The sequence below is a fragment of the Panulirus ornatus genome, chromosome 20 (assembly GCF_036320965.1).
Source record: "Panulirus ornatus isolate Po-2019 chromosome 20, ASM3632096v1, whole genome shotgun sequence".
In the NCBI taxonomy this organism is placed as follows: domain Eukaryota; kingdom Metazoa; phylum Arthropoda; class Malacostraca; order Decapoda; family Palinuridae; genus Panulirus; species Panulirus ornatus.
The window spans coordinates 78058017-78077718 of NC_092243.1; the positions used below are offsets into that span (position 1 = coordinate 78058017).

At 39.3% G+C, this 19702-nt stretch overlaps 1 protein-coding gene across 1 annotated transcript in view; it reads left to right on the plus strand.

Moving 5' to 3' along the window:
* Nucleotides 1–19702, plus strand: part of E23 (Early gene at 23) — a 200421-nt gene that overhangs the window by 139065 nt on the left and 41654 nt on the right. The window contains exons 4-10 of the mRNA XM_071675333.1: nucleotides 2809–2978; nucleotides 3276–3381; nucleotides 5449–5549; nucleotides 10100–10261; nucleotides 10628–10721; nucleotides 13141–13311; nucleotides 13751–13894. Of these exons, the coding sequence (XP_071531434.1) occupies nucleotides 2809–2978; nucleotides 3276–3381; nucleotides 5449–5549; nucleotides 10100–10261; nucleotides 10628–10721; nucleotides 13141–13311; nucleotides 13751–13894 (948 nt within the window). The remainder of the gene's footprint in view (nucleotides 1–2808; nucleotides 2979–3275; nucleotides 3382–5448; nucleotides 5550–10099; nucleotides 10262–10627; nucleotides 10722–13140; nucleotides 13312–13750; nucleotides 13895–19702) is intronic.

Below are 19702 nucleotides of genomic sequence, written 5' to 3' on the forward strand. Positions count from 1 at the left end.
AGAGTGAATTGGAGCGATGTGGTATACCGGGGTTGACGTGCTGTCAGTGGATTGAATCAAGGCATGTGAAGCGTCTGGGGTAAGCCATGGAAAGCTGTGTAGGTATGTATATTTGCGTGTGTGGACGTATGTATATACATGTGTATGGGGGGGTTGGGCCATTTCATTTCGTCTGTTTCCTTGCGCTACCTCGCAAACGCGGGAGACAGCGACAAAGTATAATAATAAAAAAAAAAGAAAATATATATATATATATATATATATATATATATATATATATATATATATATATATATATATATATATATATATATGTGTGTGTGTGTGTGTGTGTGTGTGTGTGTGTGTGTCTATTGGAAAGGATCACAATTTTGTGCGCATGATCAAGTATATTCCTATGGGTCCACGTGGAAAATGAAACACGATAAGTTCCCAAGTGCACTTTCGTGTAATAATCACATCATCAGGGGAGACACAAGAGAGAAATATAAGTTAGTTGATATACAACGAAGAGATGAAGCTAGGACGCCATTTGGCAAACATGCATGTTGGAAAGGATCACAATTTTGCGCGTGATCAAGATATTCCTATGAGACCACGGGGAAAATGAAACACGACAAGTTCCCAAGTGCACTTTCGTGTAATAATCACATCATCAGGGGAGACACGAGAGAAATATAAGTCAGTTGATATACATGGAAGAGACATATATATGTATACATATATATATATATATATATATATATATATATATATATATATGTATATATATATATATATATATATATATATATATATATATATATATATATATATATATATATATATATATATATTATCCCTGGGGATAGGGGATTAAGAATACTTCCCACGTATTCCCTGCGTGTCGTAGAAGGCGACTAAAAGGGGAGGGAGCGGGGGGGCTGGAAATCCTCTCCTCTCTTTTTTTTTTTTAATTTTCCAAAAGAAGGAACAGAGGGGGCCAGGTGAGGATATTCCAAAAAAGGCCCAGTCCTCTGTTCTAAACGCTACCTCGCTAACGCGGGAAATGGCGAATAGTTTAAAAGAAAGAAAAAGATATATATATATATATATATATATATATATATATATATATATATATATATATATATATATATATATATGTGTGTGTGTGTGTGTGTGTGTGTGTGTGTGTGTGTGTGTGTGGAGTAATATGAGAAATGAAAGCAAAACTAGGGAAAAGGGGATCGGAGATGGAAAGTGGTGGTGAGATATGGTGGTTAGTGGCAAGCCTGTTTGCCGATGATACCGTGCTGTTTACTGAGAGTGAAGAGGAGCTGCAGAAGATTGTAAGTGTGCTTTATGATGTGTGTAAGCAAGTAAATGCAAGTAAAAGTAAATTAATGGTGTTTGAAATGAAACAGAGTGAAATTATAGATTTTGTAAAATCATATAAAAGAAGAAAGTGTACTGAATTGTGCTGGGGATATGGGGGGGGGTGAAGACTGGAAGAAGTGAGAGAATTTAAGTATCTGAGAGATTTCTTGGGTAAGTATGGTGATATGGAAGGAGGAGAGATAAGGCAGAAAGCAGTACAGGGTGGAAGAGTCATTTCCCTTGATAGAGTAATGAAGGGTAGAGGTGTAAGTATGGAAGTGAAGAGAGGATTAAGGGACAGCATAGTCCTCCCAAACCTGACCTATGCAGCCAAAACATGGATGTGGAATGAGGCAGAGAGGTCAAGAATTCAGGCCGTGGAAATGAGCTATTTGAGAAGAGCGTGTAGGGTGACTAGATGGAATGAAGAAAGCTTTAAATGAAGGGGTGTATAAAAGATGTGGAATGGCAAGGAATTCAAAAGGAATGAATTGTGGAGTGGGAGAATGGGTGAAACGTAATACTTTGAGGCGGTTTGAGCATGTGGGAAGCATGCAAGACTGGAAGATTACAAGAAGAGTGTATAATAGTACAATTAAAGGGGTTGGTGTGAGTGGAAGACCACATGTGACATGGGCAAATAGGGTGGAGGAATACTGGAGGGAGAGATACAGAGGCAGAATGTGTGGGACGATGTAAGCGAGGGAGGCAGGTAAGGACAGGGGTAAATGGAGATTCTTCTGCCGTTTCATGATTGCTGTTTTTCAATCTTATTATTGGTTGATAAGCATTGTCAGATTTGTAATATTATTGTTATTTGTGGCAATAGCAGCAGCAGCAGCGCTATATAATTTCCTACATGACAATCTTCCCCATTTTCTGTTTCAAACGAGCAGTTCCGACTCTGCTCTACAGTTATTATTACAGTATTGGTCCTCTTAACGGATATTTAGAGAAGTGTGGAAGGCAAGTGTATGAAGGCAAAATCATTGCAACTTGAGCTGCTAATACAGGTTCAGTATTACCATTTTTATTGGTAAGGTTGTCCAACTTATCATTATCACAGTAACCACTCTCACGCTCCCCCCCCCCCCCCCCCCCCCCCCCCGCCTTCTGTAATTACAAGACCCATTTGAACAGCTGAAACGTGTGAAGATATTGTGAACCATCCTCCGTTTTTTTAATAAGTGAGAGATATATTGAAAAAAAAGTGTGAAACAACAATAAAGTTTCTTCTTCGGATGCCCAGTTCTGAAATGTGTCAGTCTTATGAAATAAAGTTTTGGTGTCAGAAGCATTATAGCACTTGCCATATTTTCAGTAATATTGATTTTCTCTAACCATAATCATCTTTACCATGTAACTAACGCCACTCTCGGCCTTACTTAAGAATGAGAATAATATGTAAAATATTTTCTCGGTCTTTGATAAGATTAATCATCTTTCCAGGTTCAGGGAAGACATCTCTCTTGAATGCTATCAGTGGTCGTGTTCGTCCAACCCATGGCACTATTACTATAGGAGGCGCACCTCTCAATAAACGCCATAAACGTCAGATTTGTTATGTTCTTCAGGACGATATCTTCTATACCAACCTCACATTAAGGCAAACTCTTATGGTGAGATGTGGTAGCATTGTAGGCTTCAAGGATCATATTTGAACATAAGAATTTTCACTTTTATCTAAAATAAAATTCTCGAGCTTTTACACAAGATGGCAGATACACCTGTAACTGATTTTCATTAATGATGCATTAAGAGAATCTTTTTCCTAAAACATGCATAGTAATGTCATAGTGAAATGCAGTTCTTGATGCTCTAACATATACTGAATAATCATAATTCATAGTTCTTCACTTGTTCATATAAGTTGTAGACATAAATCAAAATTTGCAGTAGACAATTTTCACCAACAGTACACAGCACTTCTCCGTCTGCCAGACAGTATGACGTACCAGGAGAAGATGAAGCTTGTGGACCACATCCTCAACTTACTTGACCTCAAGCACTGCCAAGACACAAGTGAGTAACATTAGGTCATTTAATTTCGCCAATATCTTCCTTATGCTACTGTTGATGTCGCTAATATCTTCCTTTTAGTCAGAGTGGAAGTTTATGAAGTGAATATATTTATTAAGATGAAATTTATCAGTCTTTATCTGTGATGCCTGTTCCCATGTGGAGCTCCCACAAGGGGATGGTCACGACCAAAAGAGTCTCCATAACAAGTGAACTCCAGTGTCACCTTTAAGAGGCCACTGATAGAGGGCAACTCTAGCACTGGGTTTGCTGAGGCTCCTACCTAATGTTCCTATTGACTACTTCTACCTAATGCTCTTGCCTTATATTCCTGCCTACTATTTCAACCTAATGTTTATACCTAATGCTTCTGCCTAAATAGTGTTACCTACCACCTATATCTACTACTTCTACTTCTACCATGTTGCCAAAAGGTAGAGATTGCACATTATGCTCACCGCAAGAAAATCTAGAATTATGAAGAATGAGTTGTGTTGTTAATTGTTATGTTTGACAAGGAGAGATTTGTATGCTGTAGACAGAATGCCAGCAGTCCACATGTGGGTGAAACAGAAAGAAAAGACAGTTACCTGGGTCAGAGGAGTGTGACTTGACACCACATAAGTGCTGGCTTACTACGCAGCCCTCACCTGATACCCAGGTGGGAGGGTTGGTGACACCTGCATACTGAGCCAGCACTTCATTGGTTGTCAAGTTCCACTCCTCTGACCCAGGGAGCTGTCTGTTCTCTCTGCTTCGCCCATAGGTGGACTACTGGTGAAGTCTAAAGTGAAATTCACAAAAGAGAATTGCTGATCCAATAAGGTATTTTGGGTAAAGATATCTCGATCTAGGCTTTGGCTCTCTAATCATCATCACCCTTTGGTCTCCTTGACTATCAGTCAGGTTGGCTAATACAATTATGAGTTTCCTCAGTAAGTTATACTAATAACCAAACGTTCTTAGAATTTGTAGTTATCATCTACGTCCAACTCATTTCATCTTAATCTGGCCTAATCTTTATCTCCAAGCCTATGAGTCCTCATTTCATGTTCAGAAAGATACAGTGTGTTTTTCGTGGAGTCTAACCTTATTACCCCTGCGATGGTAGACTAGTACCCTGACAGTGAGCCAAGGAACTTCTTGAAAGATTAATCCCCAGTAAACATATTGATTAGCTTGAGTGATAATTGGGATCTCCACATGATAAACAACCAGCAAGTCACGCAGCAAGGTAGATGGTTTTACATTTGTTATAACAAGTTAGTGATTTGTAGATTTTTTGTTTTGTGTGATATATTCCCCACTGCATTCAGAAGTGAACATTATTTCCACCCACAAGTTGCATACTAAGAATGAAGTCAGCCTTCCTTCCCTATTCTTGTTTTCTTAAACTTCATGAAACATTTGGATTATGGTCAATGGGTCTTAGTAATTTCTTAACACAGAGAGTTACATAAACTTGTATGAATACGAAATTCCCATCATTATATCTGAAGTATTGTTACGTGTAATATTTCTACAGATTCCCTACATCTCTCGGCATCACATTATATAAGTTTATGTCTCAGCTTCATACAAATAGGAAGATTATACTTATAGATTTGTTTACATAAACTTTTTATATTTTTTCTTTTAACTGAAAAAACAACGATAAGGTTAGATATTTATATTTCACCTCAGTGAAGAAAGGCAGACATCAGACCAAGTGAATAGTGGGCTTCATGACGTTTTGTTATTTTTTCATGTTTCTGTACACAAAAACATAATTGAAACCCATCACTGAAAAGCTTCTGTTGGTCACCAACTTGTTGATTGATATGTGATATATTCTTTTCACAGTTAATGTGATTAAATGGTGAAATGTCACTTTCAGCATCATAGATTAAGTTGTACACTAGATTGTATCACTGATAAGAATATTGAGCTCTGATTGTGAGTTTTGATTACAAAAAATTAAAGAAATCCATGCTTCCATATTTCAGCCTAAACTTTACTTCCCTACTCCTCTTGTAATACTCAGCTGAATATGAGTATATTTCCTAATAACATGCATTGTACTCATTACAGTTATTGGGAAAGTGATGAATCGGGGCCTCTCTGGTGGAGAAAAGAAACGAACAAACATTGCTTGTGAACTGCTGACCAACCCCTCCATCATGCTCCTTGATGTAAGTCTCTTCCCATATGTTAATAATTTGTAGATAGAAAAGAATTGCTATGGAAATTATGAAAAAGAAAACTCTTTACTTAATTTGGAAGATAGAATGAAAGAAATTGTTGCGTATTAGGAAACAAAGTATAGAAAAGAATGAGAGATGGCAGAAGGAAAGAATATAGGTTAAGAGTTGTAGTTTAAAGACTGCATGCAAAAACTATTTAACTTATGATAGAAATTAAAGTACTGCAGGGAGTTGTATAGATGATGAAACAGTGAATTAAAGGAATATTTAGTTAAAGAAAATATGTTTGGAGTTTGGGAATGCGAGGGCAAAAAAGAGAGAGTGACAGTGTAGAATTAGATGTATATGCCTGAATGAATAGAAATTGAAGAAAGCATGATAAAGATAAAATGATATGAGTAATGTATATGGATAGAGATAAAGAAAGAAATTTCAAGCATTATTATTACAATACTATCAGTACGGTGGGGAAGTGGGGGTCTTTCGTGGGATGAAGTGTGGTTGGAGTGGATGGTGTTGCAGTTAAATTTCATAAGAAAGGGTGTGACTGTGTTGTTGATTGGTTATTCAGGATTTTCAGTGAATGTAGGTCATGGTGAGGAGCCTGAAGATCTGCAGCATGCATGTGTAGTGCGATTATATAAAGACAAGGGGGAAAGATGAGTGCTTGAACTACCGAGGCATAAGTTTGTTCAGTGAACCTTGTAAATTGTATGAAAGAGTGGTGATTGAGAGGGTGAAGGCATGTACAGAGCATCAGATTGGGGAAGAGCAGTGTGGTTTCAGGAATAGTAGAGGATGTGAGGATCAGGTTTTTGCTTTAAAGAATGTGTGAGAGAAATACTTAGAGAGAAAGAAGGATGTGTATATGGCATTTATGGAATAGGAGAAAGTATAAGATAGGATTGATAGAGGTGCCTTTTGGAAGGTCTTACAAATATACGGTGTGGGAGGAAAGCTGCTGGAGCAGAGATTTTATCAGGAGAATAAGGCGCGTGTGGAAGTAGGAAGAGAGGATAATGAGTGGTTCCAGATGAAGGTTGTTTTCAACAGGGGTGTACAATGACACCATGAGTGCTGAATGACTTCGTGGACGGGGTGATGAGGGAGGCACATACAAGAGAAGGGTGAGGAGTGAGTATGCAATCTGTAGGGGGTGACGGGGGCCTGGGAAGTGAGTCAGTTGTTGTTTGCCGAAGATACAGAACTAGTGGGAGATTCAAGTGAGAAACTGCAGGAGTTGGTATATGAGTAAAAGATTATGTGAAAGGAGAAAGTTGAGAGTAAATGTGAATAAAAGCAGGCTTATTAGGTCTAGCAGGACATAGGAACAGGTTGGCTGGGGAGTGAGTATGAACGGAGAAAATTTGGAAGAAGAGTGTTTTAGATACTTGTGAGTAGATATTCAGCGAATGAAATTATGGAAGCAAAGGTGAGTCATAGGGAGGGTGAGGGGGGATGAAGGTTTTGGGAGCATTAAGGAATATGTGGAAAGAGAGGACGTTATCTGGGAGGATGAAAATGAGTGTATTTGAAGGTATAGTAGACTCAACAATGTTGTATGGATGCAAGCATGGGCTACGGATAAGTATGTACGGAGGAGGGTTGATGTGTTGGAAATGAAATGTTTGAGGACAATATGTGGTGTGAGGTGGTTTGATCAAGTAACTAACGAAAGGGTAAGAGAGATGTGTGGTAATTTGAAGAGTGTAGTTGAGAGAGAGCTAAATGTCTGTGCTTCAATGGTCTGGACATTAGAGAAAATGAGTGGAGAGGTTGACATAGAGGAACTATGTGTCTGAAGTAGAGGGGCAAAGATAAAGGGGAGAACAAATTGGAGGTGAAGGGATGGAGTGAGAAACATTTTTAGCAGTTGGGGCCTGCAAATGGAGGAGGGTGAAAGGTGTGTGTATGGGATAGAGTGAAACGGAACAATGTCGTATAAGGGGGGCAACGTGCTGTCAATGGATTGAACTAGGACATGTGAAGTGGCTGGGAACCATGGAATGGTGTGTAGGGCCTGGATGTAGATGAGTTATGGGTTTGGTGAATGGATGTGTGTGAATGTGTCCTTTGTGTATTCCTGGTTAGGTTAGGTTACGTTAGGAAACAGGAAACAGTAGGCAAGTATGAAAGAATGAAAGAAATCAATAAGGATGAAACACTGTAAATGACCATTATATAACTACATATCAGGAAGAAAGAATTCTGTCACCATATTCCCTGTGTATTGTAATAGGCGACTGATGGGAGTGGGAGCGGGGAGCCAGAAACCTTTCCCTTGTATTTTCAGTTTCTAAAAGGCGGAACAGGAGTCAAGCATGGAGTGCTCATCCTCCTCGAAGGCTCAGACTGGGGTCTCTAAATGTGTGTGGATGAAAAGAGAGGAGATAGGTAGTATGTTTGAGGAAAGAAACCTGACTGTTCTGGCTCTAAGTGAAACGAAGCTCAAGGGTAAAGTGGAAGAATGTTTTGAAAAAGTCTTGGGAGTAAAGTCAGCGGTTGGTGAGAGGACAAGAGCTAAGGGAGGAGTAGCACTACTCCTAAAGCAGGAGTTCGGGGCGTGTGTGAAGGAGTGCAAAGAAATGAATTCTAGATTGACGTGGATAGAAATGAAAGTGGGTGGTGAGAGATGGGTAATTATTGGTAAGAATTCATCTATTCCTGAGAAGAAAGATCATGAGAGGCAAGTGTTTTGGGAGAAGCTATATGTGTCAGCAGTTTTGGTGTACGAGACCGAGTATTAGTGATGGGTGATTTGAATGTAAAGATAAGTAATGTGGCAATTGAGGGTATACTTGGGGGGTGGATTGTGAATGTAAATGGTGAACTGCTTGTGGAGTTGTATGTTGCAAAAGCCTTGGTGATTGGGAATACCTGGTTTGAAAAGATGGACAGACACAAGTATACATGTATAAGTTAGAAAGATGACCAACGGGCATTATTAGATTACGTGTTAATTGATAGGCGTGTAAAAGAGAAACTTTTGGATGTTAATGTGCTGAAAGGGGCAGCAAGTGGGAAGTCTGATCACTTCCTGGTGGAGACAAGGGTGATAATTTTTAGAGGTTTTTCGGAAAAGAGGAAACAATGTTGAGGAAAAGATGCTTTGTGGAAGGTCTTAAGCGTATAAGGTGTGGGAGGTGAGCTGCTAGAAGTAGTGAGAAGTTTTTATCTAAGGTGTAAGGCAAATGCATAAATAGGAAGATAAGAGAGTGAATGGTTTCCATCGAAGGTTGGTCTGCGCCAGGGATGAGATGTCACCATGGTTGTTTGATTTGTTTCTGGATGGGGTAGTGAGGGAGGCAAAGACAAGAGTCTTGGGGAGAGGGGTGAGTGTGCAGGCTGTAGGAGATGGAAGAGCCTGGAAAGGGAGTCCCTTGTATGCTAATGATACAGCACTAATGGCGGATTCAAGTGAGAAACTGCAGAAGTTAGTGACTGAATTTGGAAGTTTGTGTGAAAGGAGGAAGTTGACAGTGAGTGTGAATAAAAGCAAGGTTATTAGGTTTATCGGGGTTGAGAAACAGGTTGGTTGGGGTGTGAGTTTGAATGGAGAAAAATTGGAAAAAGTGAAGTGATTCAGATAACTGGGAGTGGACATAGCAACGAATGGAACTATGAAAGCAAAGGTAAGTCATAGGGTAAGTGAGGGGACGAAGGTTCTGGGACTGCTGTTATCTAGGAGGGCAAAAATGGGTATGTTTAAAGGTATTGTTGTCCCAACAATATTAAATGGATGCGAGGCATGGACTATAGATGAGACCGTGTGGAGTAGGATGGATGTGTTGGAAATGAAATGTTTGAGGACAATATGTGATGTGAGGTGGTTAGATCAAGTAAATAATGAAAGGGTAAGAGAGAGGTTTGGTAACAAAATGTGTGACTGAGAGAGCTGAAGAGAATGTGCTGAAATGGTTTGGACACATGGAGAGAATGAGCAAGGAAAGGTTGAAGCGAAGTGAAGAGTACTCAGAGATTGGGGAAACCAAACTGGAGATGGAAGGATGGAATGCAAAAGATTTTGAGCGATCTGGGCCTGGACATACAGGAGCATAAAAGGTGTGCATTGGATATAGTGAATTGGAACAATGTAGTTTACAGGGGTTGATATCATGTCAATGGATTGAACCAGGACATGTGAGGCATACAAGGTTAACCATAGAATGGAATGTGGGGCCTGGATGTGAATAGGGAGCTGTGGTTTCGATGCATTACACATGACAGCTAGAGAATAGATGTAAGTGGATGTAACCTTTCCTCATTTGCTCTTGGCACTACCTTGCTAATGGGGGAAACGGCAATCATGTATGAAAAAATCTATAAAATGTAAACAGAGAAGTTAGAGTATTATATGATTTCTTGAGAAAACGAAAATAAAAAGTGTTTACCTAGACAACAGCTTCTCTCAGATGTTATTATCATAGCTACAGTGAGTCAGACTGAGAGATACTGAGAGATATTTTGCTTAATGTCTTTCAGACATTGCAAACTGATTTGCTGACGACGTTGCTGAAATTTACTTTCTTCTCTTACAGGAGCCTACATCAGGGTTAGACTCTAGCACTGCCTATAGCTTGATATCAACACTTAAGCAATTTGCTGAGAAAGAACACAAAACTGTTATTGTAACCCTTCATCAACCTTCCTCACAAATATTTTATATGGTTGATCGGTTACTTCTCCTCTGTAATGGTCAGGTAATTCCTAGGATATGACTTTCTCTTCAATTGGTATGAAATATTGTAGAAATAATGTGCAAGTTAATTTGCATAATCTTAAATGTTGTGTCATAGGTGAAAATATATTGCAATTGATTTAATGCAATTATACAGTTTGTAAAACTTTTAAATTACATATTATTATTTGTCTCAACATTCTGAAGTGTTTCATTAGGTTTTTTCTCTACTTCATTGTGCAGATATATAAATAGACTAAAATACTTTGTCAAAAAAGCAATCAGCATACACAAACTGATGTATGTGAACCTATTGATATTTTGCTACTGAACTGATAGTTTCGTAAGATAATTATAAATGTGCCTCATATGAGTTTTCTCTCCTCAGAATGCATATTTTGGAGATACGAGAAAAGTAGTTGAACATTTCTCCAGCTTAGGTCTTCCAATTGCCCCACACTACAATCCAGCAGATTTCATTTGTAAGAACTTTATGTTTTTTCCTTTTATGTCTTATCTTACACTACAGATGTAGAGAGTTGATATACTACCATCTCTCTCTCTCTCTCTCTCTCTCTCTCTCTCTCTCTCTCTCTCTCTCTCTCTCTCTCTCTCTCCCTTTGTATTTTTAGACATTGTTGATCTGATATGACATTTAATAATCTCTCATTTGATCAGTAACTCTCATCAGATCAAGTATAATTTGACCAACTTGATTATTTTTCTGACACTTTTCCCAATAAGATATTTGTAATTCGTTGTAGGTAATTCTTGCAGAGAATTCTTCATTAACATTATATTTCTTCATTTTTTCCTTCTGTTTTTGATTGGTAAAAGTAAATATTGATTCACTTTTTAACCAGAAAATGGTTTAACCAGAGACAGTGAGTTTAGACCCACTCTGTTGTCTCAAGTATGCTAATCATGAAGTAAGCCATTGCTGAATTATGGATATTGATATTGCCATGAGGAACTAATAGTTGACTAAATGAATTATAACCTAACCTGTCCAGTTATATTTTCCCAGTATTTAAGTTTATATTGGTCTTTAACAACATTACGATTGTAGTTATGATGGGATTTTCTAAAGATTCTTCTGTGTTTAGTTTTAAACTGTACAATGTAGGCTTTAGTAGCAATATGTCACTATCAGAGTTGAAGTATGGGTAGGCCATGGCATCAGCAATGAGGCTGATGCCCCAGAAGAGGCACAGGGCAAGTCTTGCACTTCATCCATCATAGGAACTTGTTTACGTGTTCATGGACGATTATTGAAACACAACTGTGATTTAGGAGCATTAGGAAAGAAACTGGTAGAAGGGAACTGGGGTTGCTGTACAACAGGACATATATAGTACTTTGATGACTTCTCAGAGTGCTTTCAGTGTCAATTGCTTCGTATGATTAGCTGTTCTTAACAATTCAGAGTAAGCAGTGGAATGTTGTGGTAGACAGCCACCGACCTGAGAAGCATGTTACTAGTCCTACCCGCCTAGTTATTTGGGAGGGTTAGTGAGGGCTGCAGAGTGAACCAGCACTTTAGTGGTTTTCAAGTTCCACTTCTCTGACCCATGTAGCTGTCTTTTCTTCCTGACTCACCCACACATGGACTGCTGGCATTCTGTCCATAGACATACAATCTCTCCTTGTCTTACTTAACTCTTTATAACACTTAACTCACATTCTTCATAACTCTTAGATTTTCCTGTGGTGAGCATAATGTGCTAGCTCTGCCTTTTGACAAAATGGTTGGAGCAATACACAGAAGTAGTAGATAGGAACATTACGCTGGAGCATTAGGTAGAAGCAGTAGGTAGGAACATTACACTAGAGCATTAGGTAGTAATAGGTAGGAATATTAAGTAGAAGTAGTCAGTAGGAACATTAGGTAAGAGCCACTGCAGACACTGTACTATAATTGCCTTCTCTCACTGGCCTGTTAAAGGTGAGGCCCTAAAGGCTAAGAAACAACATGAGTTAACTGGTTATGGAGACTTTTACCGTGGCCACCCCCTTGTGGGAGCTCCCAAAGGACCTTGCATCAGAGATATAGACAGAAAGTGGACTGTGGCAATATGTAGTAGATTCCTGGGCAGCAACTGGACAATATCGCAGTGAATTCTGTGTACTCAAGAGCCATTTCAAAGTGCACCAGTACTATCAAAAATGCTGAACCATGGGTTTGCTGAAGTTTGGAACAGAGATTGGAGACGTAAGATTATCTTTTTCCACTGGTATCCATCCATGTAAATTCTGCTTATCAAAGATGATGAATGACTGGCAATGTATTAAGAAACCTTATAAGTACTTTTATCTGTGTATCCATCTACATCTTTGACGCCCATTCCCTACGGGAACTCCCATCAGGGGGTTGCCACGGCAGAAGAGTCTCCATTTACCTCTGTCCTTACCTGCCTCCAGTATTCCTCCACCCTATTTGCCCATGTCACATGTGGTCGTCCACTCACACCAACCCCTTTAATTGTACTAATATACGCTCGCCCTGTAAACTTGTAAGTTATCGTAATATTCCTCCAAGCTCTGCTGTTTCGTGCTCATTAGAAAACTAGCTTTATCATTTTCACTTCCGAACTATAGCTCTGTCCATGGTAATTACGTAAGAATTAGCAAGGCTTTAAATGATAACATTTAACATTTTCATTTGATTTTCATTATAGCAAATCCTGCTTTTTGATAATATAATAGTTTAGTAGAATTTGGTCAAATTACTCCATTTAACTTTTTTTTCATAATACATTGGTATCCATACATAATGTATGAGTAGCAAAACTTGATTTGTTTTGGCAAATAGAAATCTTGTAAACTATCATTCATTTTAATATATAAAAAGACCCTCAACTTGGATGCTAATGTATAAATATGCTTAATTTCCCTTTCCAGTGGAACAAGTTAAAGGACCACCAGAGATACAGGAGAGACTAATACTAGGTGCACAAGAGGGAATAAGATTGAATTTTAATCTCCCACAAAACATCAAACTTCAGACATCCTCCTCCATCCACTGCCTATGTTCCAAATATCTGTCATTACCAACGGTTCATGTAACATCAGGTAAAACTAACCTGTAACATTTTACAATTAAAAATTCATAAAACTGATATTGTATAGTATTTGATCTTTTCGAGTTGCACCATATCCATTACCAGACGGGAGCAGAAGATTACAAAACTCTGCAGAGGAGGCAGCTAATATACTGAGCTATTTTCTGTTAGTAACTGTCAATTAGAAATTAAAAAGTGAAATTAGTTTCAAGATTCTTCTAGGTAAAGTAGAAATTTTGAATAGATATTATGCCAAAGGCAATATTTTTTTATATCCTGATAGATGAAGAGAATTCATCATCTTAATAAGCCTCAGTTAATGCATGAGGACTTCGAGTGATATGGTTCATTCTTGCATAATCCTTTAAAACCTTGCAACCATACCAGAAAATGTTGTCATATATTCCAAATACTTCCTGAAAACTCATGCACAGCCCATTTTTTTCCAGGTGTAGATAATAGCCAATATCCATGGAACAGTGAGTGTACTACTTGCCACCAGCAATGCCAGCATTTACGACAAAAATGTCCAACTGATGTGTCTGTTACAATAGACATAGATAAAAAAGAATCTCCAATCTATAACAAAATTGGTAAGCTATCTCCTATTCTTAGTTTCATTTTTCTTTGTATCTTTACAAAAGCCCACATAGTATTTGGTTGTCACAAACTCACAACTTGAAAGCATTTTCTGCAGATGTTCCCGACTTACGACCATCCGTACATATGAACGACCGGAAAAAATATGAATTAAGAAATATACGTAAATATAAGAATTATGCTTGAGTGTACGTCCGCCAGTGCTAACGGTTGCATGCGTAAGATAGTGAATGTCAGTCGATCCCAGCACAGTGTACATGGAACCATCTCTCTCAGTTCTCGCTCTCAGTTACCATTCAGTAAGCGCACGTTATTCAAGTGAATCTAACGAATTTTCGTGCTGGATTAAATCATTTTTGTGTCAAACCCCAAAGAAGAAGACGAGCAACAGGAAAAAACTATCACTTGTTGATAGATCTGGAAAAAAGCCAAGGAACACGCTCGATTTGGTATTGAAAATGAAGATAATCACAATATAAAGGAAGGGAAAAAGTTGATGTGATTTCACGTGACCTACATTTGCCCCAGTCAACGGTCTCCACAATATCAAAGAACATAGAAAAAATGCGTAAAGCAATGAAAGGTTCGGCAAGTATGAAGTCTACGATAATAACAGAGCAACTATAAGGGCCCATCCACAAACTGAAAAATTTTCTTATGTAGTGGATGGAAGATAAGATTCAAAAGCGTGTACCACTAAGCTTATTAACAATTCAGGCAAAGACTAGAAATCTTTTTGAGACTTTGAAGAAGCGAGTGGGAGAGGATTACATTGAGAATTTCACAGCAAGTCATGGTTGGTTTAGTGTATTTAAAAGATTTAGCTTGCGCAACGCTCGAGTCAGGTAAAGCAGCAAGTGCTGAAGAAGGAGTTGCCGAAAAGTTAATTGAAAGTTTGGATGAATCGATCCGTGAGATACAGAATCTTAGATATGAGGTAAAAAGAAACTACAGAATCATATATTAGAGCTGGTTGATAATAATTATAAAAAAAAAACGATATAATCATGATAGAAACTGATTAGGATAAAATTATGCTGTGCAGGTATACGAATTCTACATGACATGCTGAGATACGTCCGACTTAAGTCCACTTCGAGATACAACTGATCGGTCTGAACGGGACTCGGATGTATGTTGGGGAGCATCTGTATTTGTGAGGTAACTAAACCAGCAGGGTTCAAATTCCATTACTTGTGATCCACACATCCTCCCCTTGGGTTTGGTGGATGAGCTGATTACCTGACGCAGGGGATGGCCATGCTGTTTCCTGAGGGGCGGGATTGCACCGGGAATAGACGAGGGCCAGCAAGTATGAATAAGTGCATCTGTACATATATATATATATATATATATATATATATATATATATATATATATATATATATATATATATATATATTTTTTTTTTTTTTTTTTTTTAAACTATTTGCCATTTCCCGCGTTAGCGAGGTAGCGTTAAGAACAGAGGACTGGGCCTTTTTTGGAATATCCTCACCTGGCCCCCTCTGTTCCTTCTTTTGGAAAACTAAAAAAAAAAAAAAAAAAAAATGAGAGGGGAGGATTTCCAGCCCCCCGATCCCTCCCATTTTAGTCGCCTTCTACGACACGCAGGGAATACGTGGGAAGTATTCTTAATCCCCTATCCCCAGGGATATATATATATATATATATATATATATATATATATATATATATATATATATATATATATATATATATATATATATGCAAAGGTGAGTAATGTATCAGTTGAGGGAATAATTGGTATACATGGGGTGTTCAGTGTTGTAAATGGAAATGGTGAAGAGCTTGTAGATTTATGTGCTGAAAAAGGACTGATGATTGGGAATACCTGGTTTAAAAAGCGAGATATACATAAGTATACGTATGTAAGTAGGAGAGATGGCCAGAGAGCGTTATTGGATTACGTGTTAATTGACAGGCGCGCGAAAGAGAGACTTTTGGATGTTAATGTGCTGAGAGGTGCAACTGGAGGGATGTCTGATCATTATCTTGTTGAGGCTAAGGTGAAGATTTGTATGGGTTTTCAGAAAAGAAGAGTGAATGTTGGGGTGAAGAGGGTGGTGAGAGTAAGTGAGCTTGGGAAGGAGACTTGTGTGAGGAAGTACCAGGAGAGACTGAGTACAGAATGGAAAAAGGTGAGAACAATGGAAGTAAGGGGAGTGGGGGAGGAATGGGATGTATTTAGGGAATCAGTGATGGATTGCGCAAAAGATGCTTGTGGCATGAGAAGAGTGGGAGGTGGGATGATTAGAAAGGGTAGTGAGTGGTGGGATAAAGAAGTAAGATTATTAGTGAAAGAGAAGAGAGAGGCATTTGGGCGATTTTTGCAGGGAAAAAATGCAATTGAGTGGGAGATGTATAAAAGAAAGAGACAGGAGGTCAAGAGAAAGGTGCAAGAGGTGAAAAAGAGGGCAAATGAGAGTTGGGGTGAGAGAGTATCATTAAATTTTAGGGAGAATAAAAAGATGCTCTGGAAGGAGGTAAATAAAGTGCGTAAGACAAGGGAGCAAATGGGAACTTCAGTGAAGGGCTCAAATGGGGAGGTGATAACAAGTAGTGGTGATGTGAGAAGGAGATGGAGTGAGTATTTTGAAGGTTTGTTGAATGTGTTTGATGATAGAGTGGCAGATATAGGGTGTTTTGGTAGAGGTGGTGTGCAAAGTGAGAGGGTTAGGGAAAATGATTTGGTAAACAGAGAAGAGGTAGTAAAAACTTTCCGGAAGATGAAAGCCGGCAAGGCAGCAGGTTTGGATGGTATTGCAGTGGAATTTATTAAAAAAGGGGGTGACTGTATTATTGACTGGTTGGTAAGGTTATTTAATGTATGTATGCAGAAGCTGGTGACTGAGTTTGGTAAAGTGTGTGAAAGAAGAAAGTTAAGAGTAAATGTGAATAAGAGCAAGGTTATTAGGTACAGTAGAGTTGAGGGTCAAGTCAATTGGGAGGTGAGTTTGAATGGAGAAAAACTGGAGGAAGTGAAGTGTTTTAGATATCTGGGAGTGGATCTGGCAACGGATGGAACCATGGAAGCGGAAGTGGATCATAGGGTGGGGGAGGGGGCGAAAATTCTGGGAGCCTTGAAGAATGTGTGGAAGTCGAGAACATTATCTCGGAAAGCAAAAATGGGTATGTTTGAAGGAATAGTGGTTCCAACAATGTTGTATGGTTGCGAAGCGTGGACTATGGATAGAGTTGTGCGCAGGAGGATGGATGTGCTGGAAATGAGATGTTTGAGGACAATGTGTGGTGTGAGGTGGTTTGATCGAGTAAGTAACGTAAGGGTAAGAGAGATGTGTGGAAATAAAAAGAGCGTGGTTGAGAGAGCAGAAGAGGGTGTTTTGAAATGGTTTGGGCACATGGAGAGAATGAGTGAGGAAAGATTGACCAAGAGGATATATGTGTCGGAGGTGGAGGGAACGAGGAGAAGAGGGAGACCAAATTGGAGGTGGAAAGATGGAGTGAAAAAGATTTTGTGTGATCGGGGCCTGAACATGCAGGAGGGTGAAAGGAGGGCAAGGAATAGAGTGAATTGGAGCGATGTGGTATACCGGGGTTGACGTGCTGTCAGTGGATTGAATCAAGGCATGTGAAGCGTCTGGGGTAAACCATGGAAAGCTGTGTAGGTATGTATATTTGCGTGTGTGGACGTATGTATATACATGTGTATGGGGGTGGGTTGGGCCATTTCTTTCGTCTGTTTCCTTGCGCTACCTCGCAAACGCGGGAGACAGCGACAAAGCAAAAAAAAAAAAAAAAAAGAAAATGACTCATGGTGAGGTGCCTGAGGATTGGCGGAATGCGTGCATAGTGCAAAGGGGATAAGAGTGAGTGCTCAAATTACAGAGGTATAAGTTTGTTGAGTATTCCTGGGAAATTATATGGGAGGGTATTGATTGAGAGGGTGAAGGCATGTACAGAGCATCAGATTGGTGAAGATTAGTGTGGTTTCAGAAGTGGTAGAGGATGTCTGGATCAGGTGTTTGCTTTGAAGAATGTATGTGAGAAATACTTAGAAAAGCAAATGGATTTGTATGTAGCATTTATGGATCTGGAGAAGGCATGTGATAGAGTTGATAGAGATGCTCTGTGGAAGGTATTAAGAATATATGGTGTGGGAGGCAAGTTGTTAGAAGCAGTGAAAAGTTTTTATCGAGGATGTAAGGCATGTGTACATGTAGGAAGAGACGAAAGTGATTGGTTCTCAGTGAATGTAGATTTGCGGCAGGGGTGTGTGATGTCTCCATGGTTGTTTAATTTGTTTATGGATGGGGTTGTTAGGGAGGTGAATGCAAGAGTTTTGGAAAGAGGGCAAGTATGAAGTCTGTTGAGGATGAGAGAGCTTAGGAAGTGAGTCAGTTGTTGTTTGCTGATGATACAGCGCTGGTGGCTGATTCATGTGAGAAACTGCAGAAGCTGGTGACTGAGTTTGGTAAAGTGTGTGAAAGAAGAAAGTTAAGAGTAAATGTGAATAAGAGCAAGGTTATTAGGTACAGTAGGGTTGAGGGTCAAGTCAATTGGAAGGTAAGTTTGAATGGAGAAAAACTGGAGGAAGTAAAGTGTTTTAGATATCTGGGAGTGGATCTGGCAGCGGATGGAACCATTGAAGCGGAAGTGGATCATAGGGTGGGGGAGGGGGCGAAAATTCTGGGAGCCTTGAAGAATGTGTGGAAGTCGAGAACATTATCTCGGAAAGCAAAAATGGGTATGTTTGAAGGAGTAGTGGTTCCAACAATGTTGTATGGTTGCGAGGCGTGGGCTATGGATAGAGTTGTGCGCAGGAGGATGGATGTGCTGGAAATGAGATGTTTGAGGACAATGTGTGGTGTGAGGTGGTTTGATCGAGTAAGTAACGTAAGGGTAAGAGAGATGTGTGGATATAAAAAGAGCGTGGTTGAGAGAGCAGAAGAGGGTGTTTTGAAATGGTTTGGGCACATGGAGAGAATGAGTGAGGAAAGATTGACCAAGAGGATATATGTGTCGGAGGTGGAGGGAACGAGGAGAAGTGGGAGACCAAATTGGAGGTGGAAAGATGGAGTGAAAAAGATTTTGTGTGATCGGGGCCTGAACATGCAGGAGGATGAAAGGAGGGCAAGGAATAGAGTGAATTGGATCGATGTGGTATACCGGGGTTGACGTGCTGTCAGTGGATTGAATCAGGGCATGTGAAGCGTCTGGGGTAAACCATGGAAAGCTGTGTAGGTATGTATATTTGCGTGTGTGGACGTATGTGTATACATGTGTATGGGGGTGGGTTGGGCCATTTCTTTCGTCTGTTTCCTTGCGCTACCTCGCAAACGCGGGAGACAGCGACAAAGCAAAAAAAAAAAAGAATATATATATATATATATATATATATATATATATATATATATATATATATATATATATATATATATATATATATATATCATACTATTCGCCATTTCCCGCGTTAGCGAGGTAGCGTTATATACAGTCACACCACCGATTTTTCCGGCAACTTATGGTTCTGTACCTTCTTTAGTCCGGAAAAAATTATGTGAGGGAAATTGAAATTACCGCGGCCACCAGACTAGTTTACTGGGCGGCCGCAGATGGCGTTGTGTGTAGGGCGCTCTTATTTACACTGCACTTGTTGGTGGTGATACCTTAATTATGTGATATTCTTAGCTTATTTTGCTTAAGTTTAACCGTAGCTATGGCTTCTAAGACACATAAGTGTCAGTCGTGGTGTCAAACGTAAACCAGTCCATATCGATCCAAGATGAAGTAGAACTGTTGAAAAAAGTGGAGCG